General features: G+C 47.9%; 1 protein-coding gene across 2 annotated transcripts; it reads left to right on the top strand.

Moving 5' to 3' along the window:
• The first annotated feature begins 91 nt into the window (after positions 1-91).
• On the top strand, positions 92-20,382 carry GATA6 (GATA binding protein 6). Of its 2 annotated transcripts, none has more exons than XM_054815998.1 (7): positions 92-220; positions 1,616-2,538; positions 6,029-6,195; positions 9,504-9,629; positions 11,032-11,119; positions 11,213-11,319; positions 19,872-20,382. In XM_054815998.1, exons 2-7 carry the CDS (start codon positions 1,635-1,637, stop codon positions 20,037-20,039), a joined length of 1,560 nt encoding a protein of 519 aa, XP_054671973.1. In that variant the 5' UTR covers positions 92-220; positions 1,616-1,634; the 3' UTR covers positions 20,040-20,382. The 2 variants fall into 2 exon arrangements, with proteins under 2 accessions (XP_054671973.1, XP_054671972.1); XM_054815997.1 differs by having other exon boundaries at positions 11,198-11,319.
• Positions 20,383-27,677: the final 7,295 nt, after the last annotated feature.

Genomic DNA, 27,677 nt, shown 5'->3' with positions numbered 1-27,677 from the left:
CCTGCGGAGCTCCGTGTTTGTTTAGGGCTCGCCGAGCCCAATCAGGGACGTCTGCCTGCAGTTTTCCGGCAGGGCTGCGAGAGGCGCCTCCTCTCTCCTTTTTATACATGAGCCGCCGGCAGCAGCCGCCGGACTCGCCGCCGCCGCTCGCCCCTGCCGCACTGGATTTACCGCCCGCCGCGGCCCCGCGCCCCGGCCCCATGCGGGGCACCGGCAGCAGGTTTGGCCCCTCGCTACTCGTTTCCATACCCCACCCCACTCCCCCCTCCCGCGATTTCCCTTTTTCTTCCCCGCTGTTCTGCTCCTGTCTCTCTGCCCGCGGCCGCTCCGGGAGGCAAGCGGCGCGGCGGCGGCTGCGCCTGGCTGGGGGAGCCCGAGGGAGACTTTGTGGGCAAACATCCGATGCCGGTGCCTGGAGCCCTTATCTGCCGTAGCCTTATCTCCCAGTTATCTCGCAGGAGGGAGAGACGTATTTGGTGCCTATCTGCGAGGGGGCTGTGTGTGTGTGTCCTGTAGTCATGTGCCTATGGTTATCTGGAGAGCCCCGAGGTGGGCTGAGAGAGGAGAGCCTCGCCGCCCGCTTCTTTTGCTGTCACTTCTCTGCGTCCCCTTTCTCTTTCTGCTCCTTCTCCCAGAGGCTGGGCATCGGGAGCTCTGAGTCGGTCTGTCCGGGCTCTGTCATGCTGGCGGCTCCGGGATGCGACCGGTCTCGGCGGGCGCCCCGGAGCCGCGGGTGGTTGCGGGATGGGTGCCATTCCCCAAAGGTGTGCTCGGGCTCGGGGCAGGCCCCCAGCCAGGGCTGCCGGCTGGCACCGGCCCCTGCGGCAGGCACAGCTCGCTCGTCCCGGTCCCGGCGCCGCCACGCACACGTCGAGGCCCGACCCTTGCGCATCTCACGGCTCCCGGTTGCCTTTCCCTCCTCCTCCTCCTCCTTTCCGTGACCTTGGGCTAGAAACAAGCAAACAAGCGAGGCGATGCGCGGAAAAGCTAACATCGGTCTCCGGAGAAGTAACCTTAAAGGGATCGCCTTACTAATTGTTTTCTCCGTGGAACTGAGTCAAATGACTCATTCATTCAAAGAATCATAATAACAACAGCAGCAGCAGCAAAGGAAGGGGCTTTGGCACAGACCAGGAAAAATACCCCTCTTCCCCCCTCTCTCCCCACGCCCTCCCGCCCACCTTCCCTCCGGCGTGCTTCATGTTCAAATCCGCAGCCCAAGATGCGGAGGGAGAAGTTAGCGGCCCGGAGGGAAGGGGGCCGGACCCCGCCGCCCTACCCCCACCCCGGGGACCGCGCTCCGCGGGGAGCTGCGCGGCCGGCGGCTCCCGGCCTGTGTTGACCTGGGCTGCCTGATCCCATTCCGCCGGGGCGAGGGACAACAGCGCTGAGGCGACATGACTGATTAAGCGCTCACAGGGTCCAGATAAGCCCTGATGAATCTCATTAAGGGAGGGAGACGGGCTGTCCTGTTTGCTAACTTTGTTATTATTATTTATCGCCCCCCCCCCCCCCCCCCCCCCCGCTCTTTTGTGTCCTCCTTCCCCGCCCTGCCCTGCGGACCCCCCGTCCACTCCTCCTCCTCCCCTCCTCCCCCTTCCCCATCCACACCCAGCGGCTAGAAGGGGACCTGGATGGCCGTGGCTGAAGGCGGCTGGTGCGCGGTGAAGCGGTGCGCTGCGGACGCCGGCGGTTCCTCCTGCCCCTTCGCGACCAGGGAGCCGGGCCCGTCTCCTCCTTCGTCATCCTCCTCCTCCGGCGGCTCCCAGGGCGAGCGCGGCTCCTCCAAGACTCCTCTGCCGGAGCCCGACGGCAGCCACCGGCCGGTCCCACCGCCGCCTCCCGCGGCCGAGGGCAGGTCGCTGCTCGCCCCCTACGTGCACTTCGGGGCCCCCCACCCCTCCGGCCGGCCCAGCTGGGAGGACATCCTGCTCTTCGCGGATTTAGACCAAACCAACAAGCTGATCTGGTCCAGCCGCGGCTCCAAGCTGAGCGCCCTCGGCGCCGAGCAGCCCGAGGAGATGTACCAGACCCTGGCCATCTCGGCCGCCCAGGGCCCCACGCCTTACGACGGATCTCCGGGCGGCTTCATGCACTCCACGCCTAGCTCGCCCGTCTACGTGCCCACGACCCGCGTGGGCTCCATGCTGCCCACGCTGCCGTACCTGCAGGGCAGCGGGGCAGCCCAGCCCAGCCACCCGGGCGGCGGCCACGCCGTCTGGTCCCAGCCGGCCGCGGAGAGCCCCTCGTACAGCACCGCCGGCGGCTCCCACCCTTCGGGCCGCTTCCCCTACTCCCCCAGCCCGCCGGTGGCCAACGGGGCCTCCCGGGAGCCCGGCGCCTACAGCAACAGCCTGGGCGCCAGGGACCAGTACAGCCCCCTGGCCCGGCCGCTCAACGGCTCCTACCCGGGGCCCTACACGTCCTACGTGGGGCCGCAGCTCACCCCCGCTTGGCCCACGGCGCCCTTCGAGAACTCCATGCTGCACTGCCTCCAGGGCCGGGCCGCCCCCATCCCCGTCCGGGCACCCAGCGCAGGTAAGACCCGCCGCCGGGGGCGCGGAGGTGGGGGGCAGGCAGGGCAGGGCAGGGCGGGCAGGGCAGGGAGAGCGGCCGCCACATGCCGGGGCTGCGAGGCCCCCGGGGCTGCGGTGCGGCGTGGTGCGGCGCTGATGCGGTGGCAGGACGGCGGTCCCGGGACCGTGGCTTTTCTGGAGTGGAGGTGGCTCTCGTCGTTTGCGTTGGATTGGGGGGGCACACCAAAAAAACCCTATGGCAGTCGGGGTTGCAAACCCGCCGTTCACAACACGTTTCGGTATAAACCTGCTTTTATGTTTCCGTCCATTTCTGCTGTCCCTAAATGCGATAATCTGGCCACGAAATAGTGACAAATTCACTGCGAATTAACCTTTCTTGTAGCGTAGAGGAAAATTACAGGGGGTCGCTTAACCCATTTTGGATTATTTCACCTACAAACTACTTCGCTGCTTCGTTAAAAGAGAAAAGCAGCAGAGCAAAACCTCTGATATAAACGAGAAACCCCGTTTATAAACCTGTGTTAAAATATGGCACCTCCTGATGGGATTTTACTTTCGCTTCCGAGGTGTCCCGTCCTTTTTTGTTTTGTTTTGTTTTGTTTGTTTTAGTTTAGTTTAGCTTAGGAAATTCTCGGTGTCGTTAAATCAATCGTAGAAATGGAGGCTGAGCTGCGATGATTTAGTTAGATGTAGAAAGATTAACGATTATTGCAGGCTCTTCAGGTTTAGAATATATGCATGTATATATAAATACACATGTATAGAGAGGTGTGTGGGTATGTGTGTATATATATGTATAATTTTACATATTTATGGATATTTATATATATTTATGTGTATATGTTATGTATACACACGCGCACACACACATTTGAGCAGCATTTGCTTTAATCATAAACTACCCACCAGGTAGATATATTTTATATACACTGTGATTTTCTCTTTCAGTGCAGTGTGCAGAAAATTACTCGATGGCTTTTCATGTTGCTATGGCGGTGTACGCAGTGCTCCTTCTGTTTCTCGATGCTACCCGGTAGATTTAGGGATTTTATGCCTCCCAGTTGGTATTTACTAACATGACAGAGGGAAGAAGACTCAGTTGTAGTGGTGGTAGAAGGGCAAAGCCAAGAAGCTGCGTCTCAGGGCAACACGACGGTTGAGTTTTTAAACTAAATTTCCAAAAGATACAGTGTAAAACTAAGTGATGGAGGAAAAAAATTCCTTTTTTTAGTTTTTTTTTTTTTTCCCCAGAGAGAGTTGGAGATTCTCACGGAAGGGAGAGGAGAGGTGTGGGGGAGAAGGGGCAGAGGAGGGAAGGAGCGGGGCGCTGGAGGAGGCTGGGGCAGGAGCGCCGAGCCGGCCGAGGAGGGGCACGGCAGCTTCCCCTTCTCCTGGGGGTCCCGCCCGCCCTTGGGTCTCTGGAGCCCCACTCGCTTCCCGCGGGGCCGCTGAGCCCCGGCCCGGCGCAGGCCCGGCGCAGGCAGCGGGGGCAGCGCAGGCAGCGGGGGCAGCGCGGGCCGGGGGCAGCTGCGGCGCTGGGGTACCTTCCTCGCGTTTCCCTGGACGGTGCCTCCGGCCCCAGTGCTGGGAACCGGAGGGACAGGGGTTAGTCTGTCGGTGAGGGGAAGGACGGGTGCCGGGGGAGCCGCATCGCGTTGTAACGTGGGGCGAAGCAGCCCGGAGCTCCTGGGCCACGCGAGTTTTCAGCTCCCGCAAGACAAAATGCGGCAGCGAAGCCGAAGCCACGCGTACTCCCGTCTCAAATAATCGCGTCAGCGGTCAGGAAAACTACAGCCGTAAACTATATTTACGAGTTAATATTAGACAGTTTTACACAGCTTTCTTAACGTTACTCGTAGAGTTACTAAAACAATATCTAAAATTAAAACTTTATTTTGCTTTCCTTGGAGATAAATATTTCTCACGCACTAAGGGGAAAAAATATTTTAAAATACCCGAGAAATATTGTCACGGCCGAATTTCTTTCTGCTTGCACGAAGGTAATGTTATAAAGTAAATAGCTGAGACAAATAACTGTTTAACTTCCAGCGTCCTTGAAGCCCTAAGCATTTTCCTGATTACAGTCTTCAATGGCGCTTTTAGTGCAAAGATTAATAAATCTTAGCGATGTGCTAAGAGCTACAAGCTGACAACGTAAGTTGAACTGTGCTCCCTGGACTCTGCCGTGTGCCCGTTCCTGTTTAGCTCCTAATAATTTGCAAACGAAGGGAGGAGAGAAATATATTTCGGTGGGTGCGGGCCAAAAGGCCGTTTCTTTCTCAGCTCAATGCCCGCCGTGTCATCGCAGCCCTGTCTCCAAAGCTGCCTGACGTTTACAAGCTCTCTTTCGCTTTATAGCGCAAAGCTGCTAAGCGAAACGTAAAAGAATAACTCAGTGATGAATTAAGGCAGGTAGCGGAGGGGATGGAGGGAGCAAAAAAAATCAATGACGAAGCTATGAGTCTGAAACAGACTTTCCCAGGCTCAACTCGAAAGCTGCTGCAGAAATCCAAACACGTCCTTCTATTATTTCTGCACAACGTGGCACGGTATATGTAAAATCCGTATTTAGGTTTTTTTCCCCCCGAAATATGGAGAGGTGAGTCAGAACAAGGATATAATGATTCGCAGGGGTGAACGTGTTTGCTTTTATAGGTGGGTTCTCTTTATTTTTTGCCGTGCATTTAGACCCTTTTATTTCCCCAGTGTTCGGTAGCTATGGGAGCAGGAGGTAGAATACCGCATATTTTTCCATTTCCTCCGTTTCCTACCAACCAGCTCGAATTTGACCAAGTAGCCGAGGCGAAGTGGTCGCTCCCCGTTGCTCACTTGACACACCGGAGCTCCAAACAAACGCTGCCTCTAAATTTGAAGTTTTACCGGTTGCGAGGGGTAAAAATTCCTTAACCAGCCTCGACCCGAGGGAATATTTGGGGAAACCAACGCTCCTTGTACCCAGGGTGGGCTTTGGAAGCGGGCTATTCTGGCAGGCACCTAACTCCCCCTGCCCCCCTAAAGAGCCAAATGCACCCCCCTCTCCGCCCGCTGGGCACCACGACGGGGCTCACTCCTCGAGCGGACCCCGCGCCGCCCCAGCCACATTTCCGAAGGGCCAAATCCCGACGTGAGCGCGGGGCTGCCGGGGATCGCCGCTCTCCGTCTGGCCGGTGCCCCCCAGCCCGTCCCGGGGAGCGCCGGCTGCGCTCCCGGTTTGTAAAGCAAAGGTTGCGCTGGGGCCGGCAGCGAGTCTGGTACATTTAAAGAAATAATAATTAAAAAAGGATTAATTCTTTAAAAAAAATCACCGCATGGCCGCGATCACTGCCGGGGAATTGCTTTTCCGAGGGCTGAACAGCGCCGGTTCCGTGCTCACCCGGGGCCCGTCTCCCGGCGCGGCGGGGCCGGGGCAGCACTCCGCAGGGCTCGGCGGAGCTACTCGCCCGCCGGCGACCGTGCCCCACCGCCTCTCCCCTCTGCTCCTGCCCCCCCAGAGCTGCTGGAGGACCTGTCCGAGAGCCGGGAGTGCGTCAACTGCGGCTCCATCCAGACCCCGCTGTGGAGGAGGGACGGCACCGGCAACTACCTGTGCAACGCCTGCGGGCTCTACACCAAAATGAACGGCCTCAGCCGGCCCCTTATCAAGCCCCAGAAGAGAGTGGTGAGTTGCGGATGGAGGGGAGGAGGGGGGCGAGAGGAGCTGCGCCCCGAGGGCCCCCCAGTCAGCGCTAGCCAGGGGGTAAGCGGGGGCAAGGATGGGGGAGCACAATCAGACCGTGTTAGCCCGGTGATCCCCCTCGGCTGCAAAACCAAAGTGGGGCTCCTAACCAGGTTTGCAGGCCAAAGCCATCACGATGAAGGGCAACAGGGCTGGCAGCCCTTCGTGCCGCTTCAGGCCCTGTGCTGACGAAATCACCCTCTGCCCCCAGTGAGCAGCACGCCAGGCATGGGCCGGCCTGGAGTTTTGAGTTGATGGACCCCGTTGGTGAGGGGACATTGGTGGCTTGGGAGAAATTTGTACTGCTGATGTTGGATGTTTCCAACAGAAAAAAAAAAAATCAAGGTTGGAAAGTGTTTGTTCAGCGGGCTAGGAATTTCTCCAGACCTGCTTTGTTTGCTGAGAGCTCGATCCTTGGGAATGTAAGCAAGTTTTGTATATAATTCAAAGAAAACCAATTGTTTAAACAATGATAATAGCCTTTGTTTTGTTTTACTCCTAAGAAATGAGCGGCAATTTTTCTAAAAATATACTCCTAAAACTAGGGGGGGAAATAAATAGTACAAACCAGAACCCCTGTTTATAACTCAGGCTGGCACTGAATAGGCAAGGAGAAAATTTAACAAGTGGGAACTGCACATTATGTTTAGCAAATCTGGGTGGAGGTCAGCAGAGAGAAAGAATACGGTCTTCAGTAATGGCTGTTACTGAGCAAGCCACAATAAATCATGCCGGTATAATCCAAGCTGATGTTTGGACCCTTGTGTATGGAGACAGTGTATCAAACCCATCAGCCTTTCAAGCCCCTTTCAATCACGCCAGCTGCTTCGCTCCATGCCTGTTTTCCTGGTGTTAAAACACATCCCGCTCTTCATTTCACAACCGTTTGAATTTAATGCCTTTACTGGAGGGGGAAAACAAAAACCCAACACGCAATGATCAGAGCAGTCAGTAAGCGCTCACGAACCAACCCCACCTCTGCTTAAAGACCTTTCTTTAAGCCAGAGAGTTAATTTAACTTTACGCCAGAGGTTAATTACTACTAGGTGCCCCTTTTTTCTAGCTGGCCATCCACTAAATTTCATGACATGAGGTGTTATCTCATTACCAGGGACAAACGCAGCAGACGGGCTAGATCTGCTGCTTGTCTGAAGTGTCAGAGCTTGACTGGCCATGGCACGCTGGCCCGATGCAGACTTCAAGTAGCTGATACCCGGCTCTGGCATTTCTGTGTTTCTTTTCTTTTCTTTCCTTTTTTTTTTTTTTTTTGAAGGAGGGGTGGGGGCAAGGAAACTAAATCAGAGTCAAACTGCAGCCCGATTTCAGCCTGACACCTCGGCAAAATAACTCTGAAACAGCTCTGCGTAACAATCCCTACCGAGTACCCTGGCCATAACTATAAATCAACCCTGACTGTGTGTTCATACAGTTGGAAATATGTAGGTGAGAAGGGAAAATGTTTTGAAAATGCTAAACATGTTTAGATTGCCCCGAAGTTTCTGATAAAATTCCTGCGGCAGAAAAGTCATTTTAGCTTCAAAACATGCCAAACCCCCCCATTTGTTTAGATATGGGAATGAGCAAAAGCTATTGAAATAAAATATATGAAGATTTATACCAGAATGCATACGAAAGAAAGAAAGATTTAACAGAGTGAAACATCTCACAGCATTTCACTTGCAAAGAAAGAAAATGAAGCATATGTGTTAAGACTAGCTTTCTTTTAACTGATCCATGTAAAACTCGTGTTGAATTGAGGAGTGCAATTTGGGCACTGTGTACATATGTATTTAATAACAAGGTAAAAAATTCTGTTTTCATGAGACCTGTATTTTTAAGATTAAAAAGTATATGTGTGTACTTCAGCCTGTATTACACTTGGCTGGATTTTTTGGGGTTTTTTTTTTTTTGCTGTGCAATTAATAATGGATTACTGATTCAAAGTTACAAAATTCATATTTAATCTGGAATTCTCTCTGAGCTGCGGTGTAAGACAACAGCTAACTGCTAAAGAAACTCAGACTGATAAAATTCAAGAAACTCGGTTATTACTCTGGAATATTCTTCATTCTCAAAACATTTTTATCGGTTTCCCAAGTGGCAGGCAACTCTGCGGTATCAAAGGTGACCGAGTTACGTCTAACAACCCAGCAGTAAATGATTCAAAAGGAAGGGCATTGTACCCTTAAGTTAGTAATTTCGGTTATTGGCGCTTTATAGTCAGAATAAGGTTAATGCAATCCTCTGAAACTGACTTCTCCGTGTAAACTTGTTCAGCTGCCAGACACACAGCTAGGCACAGATTTTTTTATATTTTTTTTGACAATGCGATACTTTGAAAAAGACTAGATTTATGATGTAGCTGGAATTCTTTGCTTGTGATGAACGTAAAAGAGATCACTTGTTACAGGGACTTTTATAACCCATTCACCTTCATTTCACATGTTTATGAGGACTGCCTTCACTTATGATATACAGCCTGCAGCCATAAAGCTCTGGGTTATACGGTTATTTCTGATACAAGGTTGCTTCATCTTGGCTCCAAACTCCACGGAAGAGTGTCATAAATGGCTTGTTTGCAGTGGGGACCTTGTTGTCACCCACCAGCTTTTCTGCTGGCTGAGGGGAAGCTCTGTTCTGTAAAACATGCTCCCAGGGCACGTTGTTTTTCGTGTGAGGATAAAATGGGCGATGATAAAAAGATCTTTTTGCAAAGATGCCGCTGTTGTATGTGTTACTCCTGGGATGCCCAGGAAAGTTTTCCCCAGCCGTGGTGCTACCGAGGGCAGGTGATTAAAGTGGCTGGTTTTTCCGATGAGTTGGGAGTACCGGTGGCAGGTTCAGAGCTGCCTGTTCGCCCACCAGCTGGAGAGACGGCACAGGAGTGACGTGTCTTCTCCTCAGCTGGATGGAGCTGTAGTGGAGATGTTTCCTAGTTGTCCTGCTGGAAGAAGAGCCTGTGCCTGGTGGTCTGAACAGAGGTCCCCAGGTCAGCAACTCCCAAAATGTGAATTTTGCCTCTGCTGCAACTGCCCAGAGTTGCAGTCTCGCAGTACCTCTTCATGTCAGCTTTCCAGTCTTTGAAATGAAGATAATCTTGTTTTAATTCTGAGACGTCACTGATAAATGCTATAAAAAACCCTCCTACCATCCCCGCTGCGTGTTAAAGTACTTTTTATAAACCATAAAGGCATAAATCATTTGCTCCCGCCTGCCTGTTTATGCCTGTGTTTGCCTACGCTTGCTTCTAGCCCTCGTCCCGGCGGCTGGGCTTGTCCTGTGCCAACTGCCACACCACGACCACCACCCTGTGGCGCAGGAATGCGGAGGGCGAGCCCGTCTGCAACGCCTGTGGCCTCTACATGAAGCTCCACGGGGTAAGCGGCCGCTTCGCCGAGGGAGATTGCCCGCCGGCTCTGATGCTCCTTTGGGAAAGGGCGGGTCGTCCCGCTGGTGGGCACCCGGCGGCTTCGGGGGGTGGTGTTGGGCTTCCTCAAGTTGGGGCAATGTTTCTGTTGATGGTGATGGTCTTGGAACGTGGAGATAGAAAAGAATGCGTACAAAATGGATAAAATGACCAAAAAATGCCCAGCATTAGAAAATAGTTATACTGTTTTAGCAAGTTATGCTTTTGACAAGTTATGTGTTTGCCGTTGTAGCTCTCCTGACTGGTTTGTACAAATAAACCACCTCTGGATGAGTGGCAGAGGTTTTTTTTTGCCACTGGGATTTAAACGAGCTCTTCAGTGGGAAAAAAATCCCCTAGACCTTTAATAAGACAGTTTTTCATGGACAGACATAGCTATGCCAGCGAAACTTTAAATGTCGTTTCAGCCTTCGCTAGGCAATAATAGAGGAAGAAAATAGCTCAGTCCTGAATGTGATTGAGTATGTTCTGCGTGAGACTTGGAGCTTGTTATGCCCCTGTAGATTAAGTTACAGTCAAGCACAAGTGTTTGAAGAGTGAGGGCATTAGGAGTGATTGGGACTTGGTCTAGTCCTCAAGAAAAAAGTAAATTGTATCACATGTTTAAACATTATAATGATAGTAAGCATATGCCTGAATTGTCTTTCACCAAACTTGTGTTACCATTAAGTTAAAATATATTGTAAGCCGATGTTTTCTGTATAATGATTATTGTTGTGATGACACAGAACACAAAACTGATTTTTGAGTGTATTTTTCCTATAAATATAAATTTGGATACTATAAAACTGTATCACGGGCAGAACTGCTTATAAGAACAAATACTAAGTTGATCATGCCCTAAAGCTTCTGTCCTAAGACACTTAACGGTGATGATCTGGTTTGTGTAGCTGGTCCACAGGAAGAGGAGTATTTTTTCCCCTCATTTGCATTCTTACTTTCCAGAATCAGCCACTGGAGATAATTCCTAACTGACTGGAATAAGGAATCAGGGATCAGATATGCCCCATCCAATTTAATTTCATATGACCTATGGCCAAATGACACTGTTTTTCCCTAAAAGTGTGCTGTTTATCTGTGGACTGACTGATGTGTTGGGAAAACTGTTTAGTTTACATCAAGAAAAAAGTTTCCCTGCTTTCTTTCTCCAGCTAAAACTCCCCTTGAAACACCCATCGCTTTGCCCAAATAAAATGCAAAGTTTTTTTGGAACCGATATTGTGACACAGGAAAAATTGACGTGCTGTACTGGCATTTTCAGCATCACCATGTGATCTTGTAGTGTATTTTGTTTTTTGGTATTAGAGTGCATATATAACTCTGTGATCGGTGTGGAAATTTAATTTTTTCAGGTTCCCCGACCTCTTGCTATGAAAAAAGAAGGAATTCAGACCAGGAAGCGAAAACCTAAGAACATAAATAAGTCAAAGGCATGCTCTGGTAAATACAAAAAGATAAGACAGTTGAGCTGCAAGAGTTTTTTTCCGCTGGCTGGAGAATATTTGTTTTTAATACCAGTTCCCAATTTTTCAGGTAACAGTACTACTGCGGTTCCTATGACTCCAACATCGACGTCTTCTACTAACTCAGACGACTGTAGCAAAACCGCTTCTCCCAGCACACAGACTGCAGCCTCTGGGGTAAGCCATAAGCCCGTGTCCGTATCTGTAAGCAGGCTGCTCACTCTGCAGTGTTATCACAGCTTTTATCTTATCTAGCAGAACAATAATCTAAACAAACTTTCCAGTTTTGTTAGCTGATACTGGAACAAGATTTTCGGAGGATATTACATATAGCTGTAAACAGAACGACAAGCTGAAGTACTTTACAAACCTCTTAATTAAGATCTATATAATTTTTATGATTAAGTTAACCACAGCTTAACCCCAGACATTTTGTTTTGAAACGTTCAGGTTCTTCCATTTCAAAGGTTTTCTTTTGGAGCACAAACCACAGATCATGCCCAATTGATCCTTCCAAGAAACAATTGTGCATGTACCACTTTTTTTCTGAAATGATCTGATATGAATTTATAATTCAAGACACTGCTGCTTTCACATTTTCCAAAAGCTGTTTTTTATATATATGTGTGTGTGTGTGTGTGTGTGTGTATATATATATATATATATGCATTTTTACGCATTATCCCAAATGACTGGTACACCCCAGCAAAACGTTATCCTGCTGTATGAAGGGAAACATAAAAGCGTTTGTTTTAAACTAAGATGTGCATTTAAACCCCAATCCAGACCCAGCTGAAACCAGGCCGGGCTGCCCCGCAGCTTGCAGTGCGTAGGGGATCAGCCCTCTCCTTGCAGAGGGCTCTGCAGGGGCCAGATGCTCAGCATCTGGCAGCACCGAGCTCCAGAGGAGCACCAGAGGAGTGCTGATCATCCCGTTTTAGTTTTGATCCTTATTGTACATCATGTACTCAAACCATCTCAAACTTCCTTTCTTCGCTCAGTTAGCGTGTGTGATAACAAATACTACTGCTAAAGTTGTGAAGCTTAATGTAGATTAATTTCTAACCCCTTGGCTACACATATCCGTATCCACACTCACTCCGCGGGCCTTCTGTATCCTTTAATCTGCCACATCATTTCTTTGAAAAGCTTTCCTAATGTGGCTTTCTCTATTCCTTTATTAATAAAAAGAAGACATTGTTTATAATAACTATTTTTCAATATGTCTCGGCATTCCCACATTCAAATTCCTTTCAATGGTTTAATTCCTGACGTACAAAGTTTCATTGTACAAGGGGAGGAAAAAAAACTTTTTTAGCAAATACGATTGTTCGTGGATTGACAGGGCCACCCAGTTTCAGAGGCACTGGGTTTTGGGTTCGGATGCTGCCAGACAAGGATATTACTAAAAGGGCTTGTATTTGACACGAGAAAACCCTGTCAGTCCAATAAAATAAACAGATCACATCAAAAAAAGAGAAACACTAACCAAAAAGTGTTTCAGGCTCCCCCCAGTGAACTACTATGCACTGGTTCAGGCTCTCCCCTAACATTTGCAAACGAAAAAATGCAGCGAAATTTTCCTTAAATTTTCCTTACATTGCCTTAAGCAGGACTCCCGATCTGAGGAATGTCGTGGGATTTATGTAACGGACAGAATTAGCAGCACAATCACAGGTAGAGGCTGAGGCAGCGGTGTAGGCTGTAGGCAGCGCAGCCGTGTGCTGCTCGGGCAAGGAGCGGCCGTATAGACGAGATCCCCTTTCCCATATGCTGTTGCCTCCTTGGCTGCATAAAGCCTGCCTTCCTTTCTGTAGCCCTTCTCCATAGGAGAGCGTTATTAATAATCTTTATGTTATAATTGTAATAGTACCATTTGTAGTATAAATTGGCCAGGTGGAGCTGTGCGGGTACCAGAGGAGAGCGGGGTGGGGGCACGGTTCAGGAGCCAAAAGGCTAGTTGAGAGCTGTTAGCAACTAAGAGCGACTCCCAGGGACCCTGAGGCTGCTCTTAATTACACAACGGCATCCTCCAGTGCCAGGACTTTGGTTCTCCCTCATTTGGCCGTAGTAGATCATGCTGGGAGAGGGCTCCTGCACGAGGGCTGCGGAAATCTGTCCCCGTGTATCCATCCAGCAGGCAGCGTGGTAACATCTGCACAGCCTTTTCCGCACCGTGATTCGACCAGATGTACCCTGCATATGCAAAGCACTTGCAAATTACCTGTCATGAAAAATTTCAGTGAAAAAAAGCGACGGAGAGAGGCTGTGAAACTTGCTAAAGTGGGGTGGCTGCAGCAGCGACCAGACATATGGGCATCCTCCCTTTTCCCCCCCTACATGAAGGGCTAGTGTTCTCCCATTCCTGCACCCCAGCCCCAAATGTACGTAAATGAGGGTGGGATTTGTAGGGGAGTTGTTGACAGGGCATGTGGTGGGTATGGCCACATCCTTCCCTTGGGCTCCTGTTTTTGCCCAAGCATCAGCAATTTAATGGGATGAGGACCGGGGAGACTGGAAGCTGAAACTAGAAAGTGGTGGCTGTTAGGATTTGCTCCTGTTGCCCCAGACATCATTTGGGAACAGGATCGCCAGCTTACAAAGAAGTGAAATCATTGCTTATGGGCCTAAATCCCGTGGGAGGGGCTGAGCGCTCATAAGGGCCATTGAAGTTGTCAGGAGTGAAGGGATGTCAGCGTTTCAGAGCAAGGCAGCCTGTAATCTGATCACACGCCAAAGCAAAGATACTCTACTAGACTTCTATTTTCCTTGATTTTCATTTTTTCACTTGAGTTGACCAATCGATAGCCTGAAGGTTTGTATTTATTCTTAGAACAGGCAATGGCTTTGCACAAGGAGAATAAACTTCTCCAGGCCGTGTCAGGAGAGAGAAAGCCCTCAGATGGACGAATACGGGCTCTGTAATCTTTGGTCTCTTTAACAAGAGCGGCCTCGATTCCTGCCAGCGGCGCTGGTGACGTTGCCGAAACACGGGCACCTGCTGGAAGAGCGAACCTGGCTCATTCCCCGCGCGTTACACAACCAGCACGGCAACTTGTTTTTGTTTTGCTCTGTTTTTACTTCTCCAGCCCTTATTCTGTGAAGAGGGGAAAAATGCCAAATTGACATTAGGCAGAGAAATCTGATGACGTTTTAGAAACTGTTGTCTGAAATTCACAGCAATGTTGTTGCTAGATGGAACAGAGAAAATGAATTCCTCTACTGGTACAAAAGCAATTTATTATGCCTTTTATGGGAGGCTGCCAAAAGAGTTCCCAGCTATGTAGAAATCTGATGGAAATGAAATTCAGCAGAATTCATTTGTGTCAGTAATATTCACTTTTTGCCCTACCTTTCTTTATCTCTTTTAAAGTAAAATAAAAAGGGAGGGCAGAAAAAGAGAAGGGCAGTAATTACTCTTGGCAATGTCTTTGAGACTCTCTGTTTCATGAAGGGAATCTTACATGATGCCAATTTTGAGACAAATTAGCAAGAACCTTAAATGTTGATTTTATGTTCTAGCTGAAGTTTAAACATTTAAAAGATATGATTAATGAATTGCTGTGGGTGCAAAGTTGATTTCAAACATCCCAAAATGTAGAAGTGTTTGGATCGGAGATATTTCGTTGTCTCATTGTAAAGGGGCTATTTGCCAAATTCACATCTGGATCTAGGATTTAGGCCTATTTCTGTTTTCCTAAGCAGTATAAGTACTGGGTGTCCTGTGTTACTAATATGGAAAAGGTCCAGCTGCATGATATATGAAGTTGCCTTACATCCCCATAAAAAGAAGATTTGAAGGTTTCAGACAGCCTGCATCTGCATCTATACCTGCTCTCCCTTTGATGCTGCTGAAACTGTGCAGAGAAAAGCTATGCAGAATAATTTGCTAAAACGAAGGGCACGGTCTGTAGCGCACACCCATCCATTTCCATGCAGGGGCTCCACTGGTGTGATTACCAGAAGGGCTTTATTCCCTTATTAGGATAAAAGGCAGTATGAAAACTGCTATAAAATTTGCTTTTTATGGCAGGACATGGAGGCTCCATGAGCCAGGGCTGAAGTCAGTAAAGGCTCAGCAGCACCCGAGGAGCTCTTCTTTCAGAAGACGGTACTGTGCCCTTTGACTCCACTTTGGAGCTTTCTTAGAAGGACCATAATCCCACACCATAGCATAATTTCGGACAGTTGTCTTGCAGGTAAAACTGGCGTTTACTTGCCTTGCAGGCGTATCTTGATAAGTGATTCAGGACTGGCTCTTCAGTGTTGCAGGCTGGAAAGTGGGAGAGCTGGCTGAAATGGCCTTGGCAGGCGGTGAGCTAGTGGGAAAATGCAGTTTTAACTGTCCCCAAAATGCCCGACAACCTGGGCTGAATTCACTGAATAGCTTCTGCTGGATTTGCTTTCTTTGGTTTTCAGAAGAGGATTCCTGAGATGGTTAGAGGTGGTATTCTTCGCTCCCTTTTACGCAGCAGATTGGTAGGATGTTCATGCAGGCAACAGGGAATCAGCCTCCGTACAGTATCTCCCAGAGTCTGGATGAACCCAGATACTCAACCTCTTTGAAAAAATCTCCTAACCACCTGGATATTGGAAAGTTGAATGGCCAAGGGTCCTTCAGACTATCCGATTATAAGATTTCAGTTGGTATAGAATAATTTCACAGCCGTCAGGACAGAGTTTCCATGAGAAATACTCACCAGAATGGTTGTTAGGACTTTCACCTGAAAAATGGGAACACGGTGCCTCAGTCCTGGTATGAGTAAATATTTATCTAAACCAGGTGGAATAAGATCAACAGGAGGCATGAGGAACATGGCAACCTAAAATACCAAATAGTCTGGTAGTCAGGGCATTATGCTGGGAGATCTGGTACTCCAGTTTAAATCTTCTCTTGGTCTCCTACCTCTTCTGTGTTAGTCCTCACTCCTGGACGAAACAGGATGCTGCTTTCTTCTTCCCATTCAGTTTCATAAAATCAATCATTCATTTTCTTTGCTCCATGTACACGTATCCAAAAGAAAGCATTTCATTTTTTTATCAAACAGAACAAGGCAATCCAGCTTTTTTGTTTCAGCAGGGAAAACCAAGGAAAAGTATATTTTTGGTCCTACCCAAAACATCTATATGCATATAGACACATTTTTCTTGGTTTTGTTTTATTGCCAAAGTAATAAAGCCAATTACTCATACAGCCCTTGACAGCAGGGGGGTCACTGGCTTTCCCAAGTCACGCTGGAAGTTGCCTACCTTAGGAAATTAATGAGGTATTAACCACAGATTTACGTTGTTATAATACAAAGGAGAGATTAGAAGATATGTAAACTTGCACATCTGCAATATAAACAAAAGGATCAATTGGACTAGCAAAAAATGACAACTTTGCATAGCAAGAGGGTCGCTAAATCAGAAAAAAAAGCTGTGGTTTTGCAGTGCCGAGACTTGCTCTTCAGAAACCAGGGAGCTACAGTACTGGGAGAACGTGCTTTTGGTGGGGATGGCAGTTATTGCAGGGAGGCTGAGGCTGGAAAAATAAGGACTCCACTGCAATTTGCCACAGCACATTACATGTGAAAGGAGTTTTTGCAAGTGTGTTTCAGCTGACTACGGTTATCATTTAAGTGTAGCAAAACTAAACTATGCTAACCGAAGAGGAAGCAAGTGTCGGCTGAGACTCAGCTTATTACAGACCTACAGTAATGTCCAAGATTCATGAAGCATTTTAAACCTGTGAAGTAGTTGGAGCAAAGGTCTATCAGATAGAGCAAAGGTCTAGATCAAGGCTGCTCGCCATCCCCCCAGCTGTTAGCACAACTCCTTGCCCAGAGCTTTGCCTCTTGGCTGCGGAGGCATGGGGGGAGGTCGGAGGCGGGGGGGAGTTGTGTGGGTGTCCCTCCTTTCTCCCCGCTCTCCATGGTGGGCAAACAGCACAGGAAGGAGTGGGTGGAAGAAAGCAAGAGTCCTTCAGCCAGAGATGCCGGTGCTGGCCAGCACAGGATGAGCAGTCTGGTTTTGATCTGGGCCAGCTTTAGTGGGGGTGAATTTGGCTCCAGGGTGCTGATGGCAGGTTTGGGTACTATGTAGGTGTCTAAGTCCCTCTGTGGCTCTGGCTGAGATCTCCCTGTGAGCGTAGTGGGCAGGTCCTCTACAGAAGGGCCATCTCCGATCCAGACAACCTGCCTGGGGGCTGCCCCGTGACCAGCTCCGGCTGGTTTGGGTAAAAAGAAGAGCCTTTGCAGATACAAACACAACCTTCCTCTGTTTGTTTGGGGGGCAAGCTTTTCCCAAGGGGCTTCATTCATTTTTTTCGTCAGGAAGCTGACCTTCAGTTGATTATCTATCCTATTATCAGATTTCAGCAATAAAAATAAATCCATTACCTTTTTATTGATAGAGCCAGCTGTTGTGAATTAGAAGGGCTGGTTGACTTCAGCAGCATTGTTCAGCTTATTTATTCCAGCTGACAAATGTCCTCTAATAACTAACTGTAGCTTCTGTCATCTTTCATCCCTTAAAGCTGGAGAAGTTAGCAGTGGGGGCAGGCAGACTCAGGAGCAGAGCTGTGATTCAGCCGTGTCCTTTTCATAAGCTAAAGTTTGTTTTCCATGTCTCACTTTGGGAGCTGCCCGAGCTGCCTGGATTTGTCATGACATTACCGGGGTGGGGTTTCCAGGCCCGGCGTTCCTGCCCAGGTCCTGCCCGTCCCAGCTCAATGGAGTCAGGATCCGGCCTTGGTCGGGCAGGGATGGGCAGTCTTCAAACAGGACGTGCCTTCACGTCCTCCCTTCTGGGGTGCCCGAGGGAGGGGTGGCTGATAACCCCAAATGGAAACTGCAGGTCCCTGCACCCCACCTTTGTAGGGCTGAATCAGGAAAAGGGTGAATTACACTTTCCAAGCCCGGAAAAAACAAGTAGTGATAAGATATTTGCCTACCGGAACAACAGCGGCAAATATGGGCAAACGGGAACCTTTCAAAGCAGCTCCTAGTATTTTTAGCTCAGGTTGAGCAAACACTGCTCAACTCTAATTTAAACCCTTCTTCCACTGTGGGGACACTCAAGCTGTTAAAAAGGATGTCTTTTGTGCTAACAGGTGTCTATTTGATGTATTAGAAGCAAAAAAAAATCCTTATTAGAAAAAAAAAAAATCCTTTTTAGAAAAAGGAGGCTGATGCAAGACCAAAACCAGACACAAAAGTTATCGTGAAACTTGCCTCATTGAATTCTCCACACGTAGTCACAGGGAAAGAGGATACAGAGATTCATCGTCACTGAATGGCAACTGTGTATTCGATAGAGGGATAAAACATATTTCTTAGGGTTAGAACTATTTTGGCTGTTTTGGGGGGCAAGCAGTTTTTTCTTCCATCTCTGCATTTCTGGGTAGCAACTGATGGAGCGGGATCCTGGTTGATGACTGGGTGGAAGAATAGTGGCGATCAACCATTGTAACAAAAGCTAAAGAAAATATTGGAGTCGAGGTTATTTCAGACAGAAGTGATCACTGGCAATGAGTATCTCTTTCAGAAGGTGAGGTTTTCCCTGGGTTACGCATGGCAACAAGAAGCCTGCACAGCACCGTTTGGAAATTACCTTTGAATAAATGAAGCTTTGCTTTTCAGATGTCAGGACTGCTAGCTTGGCACGGCTCCAGGAGAGCCAAGAGCTCTACTCTTGTAAAATGATTAAATATGTATACTTTTCACTTAAACAGCAGGCAGGAAGCTTCTGCAGTCACAGTTTAGGATAGTTTTGGTTGTTTTTTTTTTTTTGTTAAGGAATCTCATCTGAAGACTATCCATTAACAAGTAAATTAAGGTTTTAAAGTTGACATATCCAAGAGTTAATTTTGTATGAAGTCAGCTCTCAAACATTTCCTTTATCAGGTGAAAACATTGCCCCTTCTCTGTCTGGCACTGCAAATTTTTCCTCTTTAGCAGATCTGCTCAGCCTCATGGAAAAAATGATCCTTTCTTTGTCTTTGTAACTCTCTATTTCTCTGTTAAAATAAATGGACTGGTTCCAGTGCAGTTCAGACACTCATCTTCGTGCCTACCAGGGCTCCCCTGCTCCCCTGCGCGTTGTCTTGTGCGTGTAGGTGGCAGAGCACAAAGGCTCCTGGTTCAAAGGCGTAGTGTTTCTCCACTTGAGATGAAAGGAGCATCCCCTTTAGTGGCTAGTCTTATGGGGATGAAGGGTGAGGAATGACGTTAGGCATTTCAAGGTCTGAGGGAGCCAAAGAAGGCTGATTTCCAGGAGGTGCTCTGCACCCACTGCTGGAGAATTAGAATGTACTGGGCTTCTCCTACTGCAGAAGCAAAACTATAGGTGCCGCCACTCCCAGGTCACATTTTTGATGTTGGCATGGGTGTCCCTTCAGCAGGGGGCAGTGGGACACATGCACTGTACCTTCTTCATTGTGGTTTGATTTCCAGATTTTTCTGCGTGTCCCACGCTTTCTTTCCCACTTTGCTGGGAAGAAAACCATGTGCTGTTCTCCTAACGTGGCTATCACCCCTGTCAGACCTTGCCAGCATATTAAAGTCACTGGTTCACAAAGAGAAGAATGAGCAGGATGACCCAAGAGATTTTTTTTCAGTTTCAGGATGTTGAGGCACAGGGGTGAGCAGAGGGCAAACCCTGAGCCCGCTGTGCTCTGACCCGCACCCCGGTGCGTGCAAAGCTCACCCGCTCAGTGAAACCTCTCTTTGCTCTTCCCCTACCTCCAGGCGAGCTCGTCGGTGATGTCTGGCCCAGGAGAGAGCACCAGTCCCGAAAGCAGCAACCTTAAGTATTCAGGTCAAGATGGGCTGTACACAGGAGTCAGCCTGACCTCCACGGCTGAAGTGACGGCATCTGTGAGACAGGATCCCTGGTGTGCCCTGGCTCTGGCGTGACCCGGCACGAGGGAAGCTGGATCCCGGCGCTGCGCAGCAGCCCCCAGATGTCTGCGCACGGTTTCTTCTGCGGAGCGGTCACGGCGGCAGCGAGAGTGCTGGCAAAGACCATTCCTCTGAAATTGTTTCTGTGCCTTGGCGGCAGAGGTGTTTTTCAGCCTCCGAAAGAGGCTCTGCCAAAGCATCCAGTTCCTCGTCTATGCAAGAAAGCAAATGCCCACTGGGGATAACTAATGCAGCCTTACACTCTCAAAAAAAAAAAAAAAAAAAAGAAAAAAGAAAAAAAAAGAAAAAAAGAAAAAAGAAAAAGAAAGAGGAAAAGGAAAAAAAAAGAAGAGATAAACCTAGACCTATTGATAGATTCCAGAAATATGTCCTCGACTTACCCAGCAGCGCTGCCTTTCTGATTGTATAGTTGTTTTCAGTCTCTGATCACCTTCTCCCCCGAGAATTTGGTGGAAGTCGTCGGTGTCGGGGAGGGCGTACCAAAGGCTTTAATTACTAGAGATAGCGAGATACTTTTTAACAAGCGTCAGAAGTGCATACTGCTTGAGACGGCGCAGACATCTCGCACCGAACTTTTGATGTCTTCGCCCCGTCGGTTTTCTCCTCCTGCACCCTCCGTCTCCAGCGTGCCTTGCTCTGCTCTTCAGAGCCCAGCTATGCCCCTGGAAGAAATGACAACGTTTGGTACAAGTCTCACAAGGTCCAGCTTGTTAAGGAGATTTTGGGGTTGGTTTTATTTTTTTGGTTTAAAATATTTACTCACTTTGCAAGACTGCGATATAACTTTTAAAGTACACTGTGACTGAGGTTTATGAAAGTTCGTATTTTCTGGCTGAACTGTATAGAGTCAGTCGAAATTTGTAAACAGGGTAGCAATCAGATATTTTTCTTCCATATATACAATAATTTTTTTAAAGAAGTGCAATTTGCGTTGCAGCAATCAGTGTTAAATCATTTGCATAAGATTTAACAACGGTTTTTATACGAATGAATGAATGTAAACATTTTAACTTAATGGTACGTAAATAATTTAAAAGAAAAACTTAACTAGGCATCCTTAGGCTTTTTAGCGCAACAAAACCCCATCCACTTTCTGTATTTCCAGTTGTTAAAGCAAGAGTTTCAAAGAACAAGCCTTCTCTCAGGAAAATTGCCCTAGCTGTTTGCTCGGAAGTATTGTACAAAAATGCAAATGCATCCCCAGGTTTTTTTTGCCATTGAATAAGTATGTGCTGGAAAGAAACAAATCGCAATGAAACTTTACTACCTAACTGATACATATGTAAATACTCCATAAGATATTTAGGCATCTTGAAAATGTAGGATGCAATCTGTATAGTGTGACTGACGCATAGTTAGGTTGGTTTCCATTGGTTTTTACAAGGGATGTCATTTGGAAAGTTGTTTCATCAGAGCTTTACAAATAAAAGGGTATCATTTCGGGATAATTTTTTTTTTCCTGTACACTGTGCCTTCTCCTTTGTCTCCAACGCAATTGTTAAGCTACATTAAAAGCTATGGAAATGTACCTGATGCGGGTGGCGTGTCTGATGGCTGCAAGGAAGGTCTCCAGCTGAAGTGCCTGCTCTGGCTAGCTAAGTCTGCATTGCGTTTGGCTTTTCTGCAGCTCCCCTCACTACACCTTCTGATGATGCATAAAACCAGGGCCCTGCTCCTACCAACGCAAGCCCCTCATGGGCATGTGGGAGGTTTTTCTGATATAAGTCTGGGGAACTGATCCCATGCCTTGTCAAGACTGTCATGGTTTTGCTTGGCCTTCACACCATAGCTGAAAGGTCTCACCCAGGTGCCCTGTGTGCGCAAAGATCTGCCTGTTACTCAGATGTAACTGGGTAAAGCCAACTGGGTGGCAGAGCCATCATGTGCCTACTGGCATCCTCCAGTACCCAAAGGTGAAGGGCAGCAAAAACTAAAGATGCTGCTGCTGAAAAGAGAAGACAGTGAATTTTAGCTACTGAAAGGAGTGGAAAACCTTTCACTGGCTCTGAGGACCAGTCCTCTGCATTGCTCGGCTGATCGGACCAAGACGCCGCCGCGTGTGATTTCCAGCTGCATCAGCAGTACTGTCAGATCGGGAAGCCAGGACACCCAACCTCCATGCCCAGCGCTGCTGTCAACCCATGGAGTGGCTGCAACATGTCTCTTTGCCTCTCTGAGCCAGACTTTCATTTGGGGTGAATTGGGATAGCTCCTTGGCCTCCAGTGAAGCTATGCTGATTTGCACCAGCTGAGAATCTGCCCCTTGGTTCTCCAACCCAGAGAGTTGAGGCCATCTCCTTACCCTGGGGGTGTTGTGAGGACCATGAGATGAATGCTGCAGCACAGCCCTTGGAGGGGAATGGCTTCAAGCAAAAATGGGCCAGGCCAAGCCTCACCTGGGGTTTGGGCTGCTCTGGCTGGCCAGAAGTGGGGACCCCTCACCCTTCTTGGTGGGGCCGTCACGCCAGTGTTGGTGCTGGGACACCTTACGTCCTTGCTCTCTGGGGGTTGATGTGGCCAGGTACCCCAGCCCTGCTAGCTTTGGGGCCATGTGGGCTCAGGTCTCGCAATTTACAAAAATAAATCCCTATCTAAGTGCAAAGTGAGCCGTGCAGAGAAACATTGGGTTTAAAAAGCAAAAGCTGTGGAGAAGTGGGTGAATATCTTCCCTTTTGAATAATTCGTTGGCTAAAATGCCCTTTTCTGTGATTTTCCAGTGTTGACACTTAAATGGATAAAAAAGCTGTTGCTAACTGGTGTTGAAGAGTGTTCAGCCTTAGCTGGGGTTGGCATCCTTTTTTTTTCCTTTTTTCTTGCTGAGGTGAAATTTAGTGTGCCACTTCTGAAAAACCTAGCACGAAACTCCCTGCCAGGTATGTCAGAGCTGTGTTGCTCAGAGTTATCATAAAACAGGAGGTTTAGACCAGCATGTCTCAGTTTTGGGCTGCTGACCCAGCAGCAGAAGTCAGCTGGGTGCTGACATTCTTGCCGGCAGCCTGTGGAAGGCCACGTTGCTTTGAAACCCTGCGGCACAATATAAGAGTGGTCCTGGGAGGCCCTGCTCCCTTCTCAGCACCACCTTAACCCAGGGTCTGGCTTAGGGTGGTTCCTGCAGATAATAAGTCTTGCAGGGGCGTAAAAAGATGCCCTAAGTGAAGAGACTCCTTTTGGATCTGGGGCTGAAAACGCTTTTTTAGGTGATATCAGGGAAAAAAAAAAAAGAAAAAAAATTGTAGGGAAGGTGTTTCCCATTATTTCTTATCAGTAAAAACATCAAGAATGAAATACTTTGCCTCCTTGGACCAGAAACAGGGCTAAATCAGGATTTTATCCCTCTGCAAGAGGCAAGGGGGGGGTGCAGTGCCATGTTGCCTGACTGTATAGCTGCCGAGGAGCTCAAAGCCAGGTTCTGTGTTATGATTTTACATGGACAAAGACTGTAAGAACAGCACCTCCCTACTTACCAAAACTGCTCTCCAAGTGTACTGATTGTTGGAGCGGCCACTGCTTGACAAAATAAAGGTTTCTTTTTTTTTTTTTCAATTTTGCCTTTCAGCCCTGCTGAGCCGGCACAGCTCTGGGTGTGTAAGCTGGACTTCGGTCTGGCTCATACATCATCAATAGCGCTGATACTGGTGTATCAGCCTGGCCAGATGCTTTCCTCACTTATCCCTGTTTCTCTTCAGTGACAGCCCCAGGGATGGGCTGAGAAAGAACAAAGAGAGTTCGGCCATGGGTCTTGGTTACTAGTGAGGCTGAATGAGCCAGACTGACCGCAGCGCGGCTCTCTAGTACCAGAATGAAGCTTCAGAGCTGACATTTGGGGGGGGGGGAAAGCTTATGGTTACTTGTCACCTTAGCACCATTTCTGTGGAAACAGCCGAAAATAAATAGCCAGTGATTAAGGCATCTGCTTCAGGTTCCCCCACCAAGCAATACTGGAAGGCTCACGTCTGCTTGGGTGGCCCCTCAGCACACTGGTCCTGGCTGCATGTGTTACCCTGGGCTCCAGTCTTCCCTAGGTCCCAGGTTTTGTTTTAGTAGTGCTCCTGTCACCTTCACCCATAATCGTATTTCTTCTGTTCAAAGTGCTTGAAATCAGTTGAAATCTGTACCATGGTCCAGAGTGGTAATTTTCAGCATGGCATTGAGGGCATATACTGGTGTGGTCTGAGTGCTGTGGAGATAACGTGAGGGTGCAACAGCTGCTGGGATTGGGTTGGTGACCTGGGTAAAGCAGAGAGAACCAGGCTTGGACAGGTTGCCCAAAGGGAGAGAGAGGTGCCTGGCTGTTTCCAGAACCACAGGTGGGCTTTGTTACATCTGGATGATCAGAGGGCAAGGACCTGAGTGAGGAGCCAAAGTAGCTGATTTGTTTTGGTTTTCTTGCTGCAAAGCTAGACAGAGCCATGTGCCAGCCCTTGGGTAGAACTTGGGTAATTTACTGTCTCTTCCTGAATAAAAATAATATCACTTCTGCTCTTCTCCAAGAGAAAAAGGGATTTAGGAGTTATGTCCTGTCCCTGTTACCATGAGCCTTAGCTGAATGCAGCCTGCAGAAACCCAAAATGGACTTCAACTCTTCCTGTGTGCTTGCAGCTCCTGATCTTCCTTATCCAGCTGTCCTGAATTTCATTCCTCACAGATCCTCCAGTTCCTAAATCTGTATACACTGGACATTCCAGGGTGGTGTCAAACACACTGAATTCAGTATTAAAATATAGGGCAAGGGTTATTGCAGTGGGCCAGGGAGAAGGAAACTGAGGGCTTGAGGAGCAGTTTCAAGAGTCTTCTGCTCCACGTGTTGCAAAAGGCTTGAGGTCCTCATTACGTGCTTGTAATGTGTTTTGGAATCACTTCTTACTGTCTTTCTTTAAAGATATCTGATGAAAGTTGGTATAATATAGAGTAGAGGGGAGTAGGATTTAGGTGCCTGGGTGGACATGCCATCAAACAAGACTTGTCAGAGCAGTGTAGCAACCAAAATTGCTAAGGTAGTCCTTGAGCAAATAAAGAGGAAAATACTGAGTAGGAGTAAGGAGATAATTTTACTTTGGGATTCTGCATCCAGACCTGGCATCCATGTTTGAAAAGGATGTTGAAAAATTGGCAGGGGTAGGGAAAAGAACCACAGAAATGATTTAAGGACTGGGGAAAACATCTGGCCTTGACGAATTTAAAGACCACAGTATCCAAAGGAAGACTAAAAGGTGACTGGTGTAGTGAGTCCATTCATGGGGAGAAAACGGTGGGTGCTAACAGGCCTTTGATCTTGCAGAGCAAGACATAATAAGATCTAGTGGCTGGAAGGTGAAGCTGGATTAATTCAAATGAGAAATTAGCCTCGGCTAAAACAATGAACATAACTAGTGATGGGAGCGATGGCAAGGGAAGATGAGTGCTCAATCTCTTGATGCCTTCGCAACAAAGCTGACTGGAAGATCAACTTTAGCCAAACAAAAGTGACTGGGCTCAGGACTGAGCAGGTTACATCTGCTGCATTGTGATTTATAGGCCAGATTAGTTTCCATTTGGCCTGAAACTGAATTACTTTTTGGGATGAGACCCAATGCTGAGGTCTTGAATTTTTGTCGTTATTAAAAATCCCATGGCACTCTTCCTGAGAGCCGTGGTAAACACTGTGGTGTCTTGACCCAGTTTCAGCATTAGTAATTATTTTCTGCCTACCTAAAATGTCCTACTTCCTCTCCAAAACTGTCCTGCATCTTTATTGTTTCCTGTTAAATACATCCTGACTTCCACAGAAGAAAAGGCCGTGTTTCAAAGTTGAACAAACAAAACTTGAAAATCTGTCTCCTCTTACGGCATGGCGCAGAGGCATGGCCTGCTGAGCAGCTCGCTGCTCTTGGAGAAGCAGGAAGGAAACCTCTGAAGACCGCGGTCTGCGGGTCTTCGGTCTGTGACCTTTTGATGCTGTGAAGACCACAGCCTGAAGAATGAACAGAGGCATGTGGGGCATCTTGCAAATGTGGTGATTTTTAAAAAAAGAGGGGTCAGTGGTAGGTTTCTGTAGTGCACCGAATCCCAAATGTGATCCAAATCCTACTTCTTCTTCTTCTCATGGGAATAAATAACATTTTTAAAAAATAATGCTGCTTTTTGTGTCTTGCTTACTATGTGTGTGTGTGCATGTGCCTTTAGTTTTAAAAATTAGATCTTTTACTCTTCTCTCCTTCTTCTACCATAACCCACAGTTGTCTATAGTTGTTCCATTTTGCCTGAATCGAAGTTTATTAAAAAAAAGAAGTGCTGGGAGGGTGGGCCATCTCCAGATGAGGTGAGAAGCCTGTGAGGTCTGGGCAGACCCACCTGCCCCGGCACTGCGCAAGGGCAAGGGCACCTCTTGCGGTTTCCACAGTTTGTACAAGAAATGAGCCATACCCTCTGTTCTTTACAGAATAAATTAAGTATGTCACAAGGTTCATTTAATTTTATTTTAAACTATTAGGAACATGTCAGCCTGGAACAGGCTCCCAAAGGCAGCAATACTCCCTTATAACAAGATGTTGTCCTGTAGTTTCCAGGATCTTTGCCCTTTTTTTTTTTTTTTCAGATCAAGATGAGAGCCCAGAGACCGGAAAATAACATTACTATTTTATCCAATGGGAAAAAAAAATGTCATTTAGAAGCTTGACTGACGGAATGTTTTTTCTTCATTGCAACCACCCAGTGATTCCTTCAAGGTTTTTCAAAGCACCATGGCTACACTTAGAACAGGCATGGAGAAATTATGCTCTGTACAATTTAGTAACTCTCAGAAAATTAAAAAAGGCAACTTGTCACAAAGTATTGTTAGTATTAACTGTGCACTAGGCAGAAGGAGGCCGATGGTGTCTTTAAAGTCAGAGCTCCTATTTTATTACCCAGTCTTATGCTTTGCTCAGAGCAGTGATAAAATTCCTTGGGACTAAATGAAAGCTTTGTATAAGCAGGAAATTCAGGAAAAACAGCTTGTCTTTCTAAGTCTCTATGATCAGTTTTTGAAGTAAGAAACTTTGAGCACAGATCCCAGCAGACTTGGGCTTTGTAAACAAGACACCAGTATCTTACCGTTCCTCTGTGGCTGAGTTCATCAGGAAGACACGGATAGGCACTGACAGCCGTGTGCCATACCCCTTCTTCCAGTGTAAACCAGTCCTGATCCTGCTGCCTTTAATGGTGCACGCAGTTTTCCCTTGTGCAAGTAGCTAGGGGTGTGAGCCGGACTGCTTGCTTCAGGGCTGTGCGACAGGGTCAAATCTGTCACACTGCAAAACCCTTTCTTATCTGAAGCAAAGGATTAACACTTCTGAAATGAGCCACATATCAAAAACTCAGGGAAAAGCTGAAAGAAACTCCTATTTCACACCCATTATGTACCAAGGCACTACAATATTGATGCACAAGCTGCTTTTTCTCTTCAGGCAACCTAAAAGCTGGTCAAGATTCTTCACTCATGATTTAATGTACTCCATTGATGGGGAAACCTATGGGAGTGAAACATTAACTCTGAAGTTTCAGCCATACACAGCACTGAGAAATTTTAACCTTGCCTCTCTGTCCACACAGATTTACACTGAGATCTTCCATCTCTCTCCCAGGCCTGCTCTTGCTCCCCTTGCAGCCGGGAGC

Source organism: Grus americana, chromosome 2 (genome assembly GCF_028858705.1).
Source record: "Grus americana isolate bGruAme1 chromosome 2, bGruAme1.mat, whole genome shotgun sequence".
Taxonomy (NCBI): domain Eukaryota; kingdom Metazoa; phylum Chordata; class Aves; order Gruiformes; family Gruidae; genus Grus; species Grus americana.
This window is presented reverse-complemented; position numbering and strand designations above follow the sequence as displayed.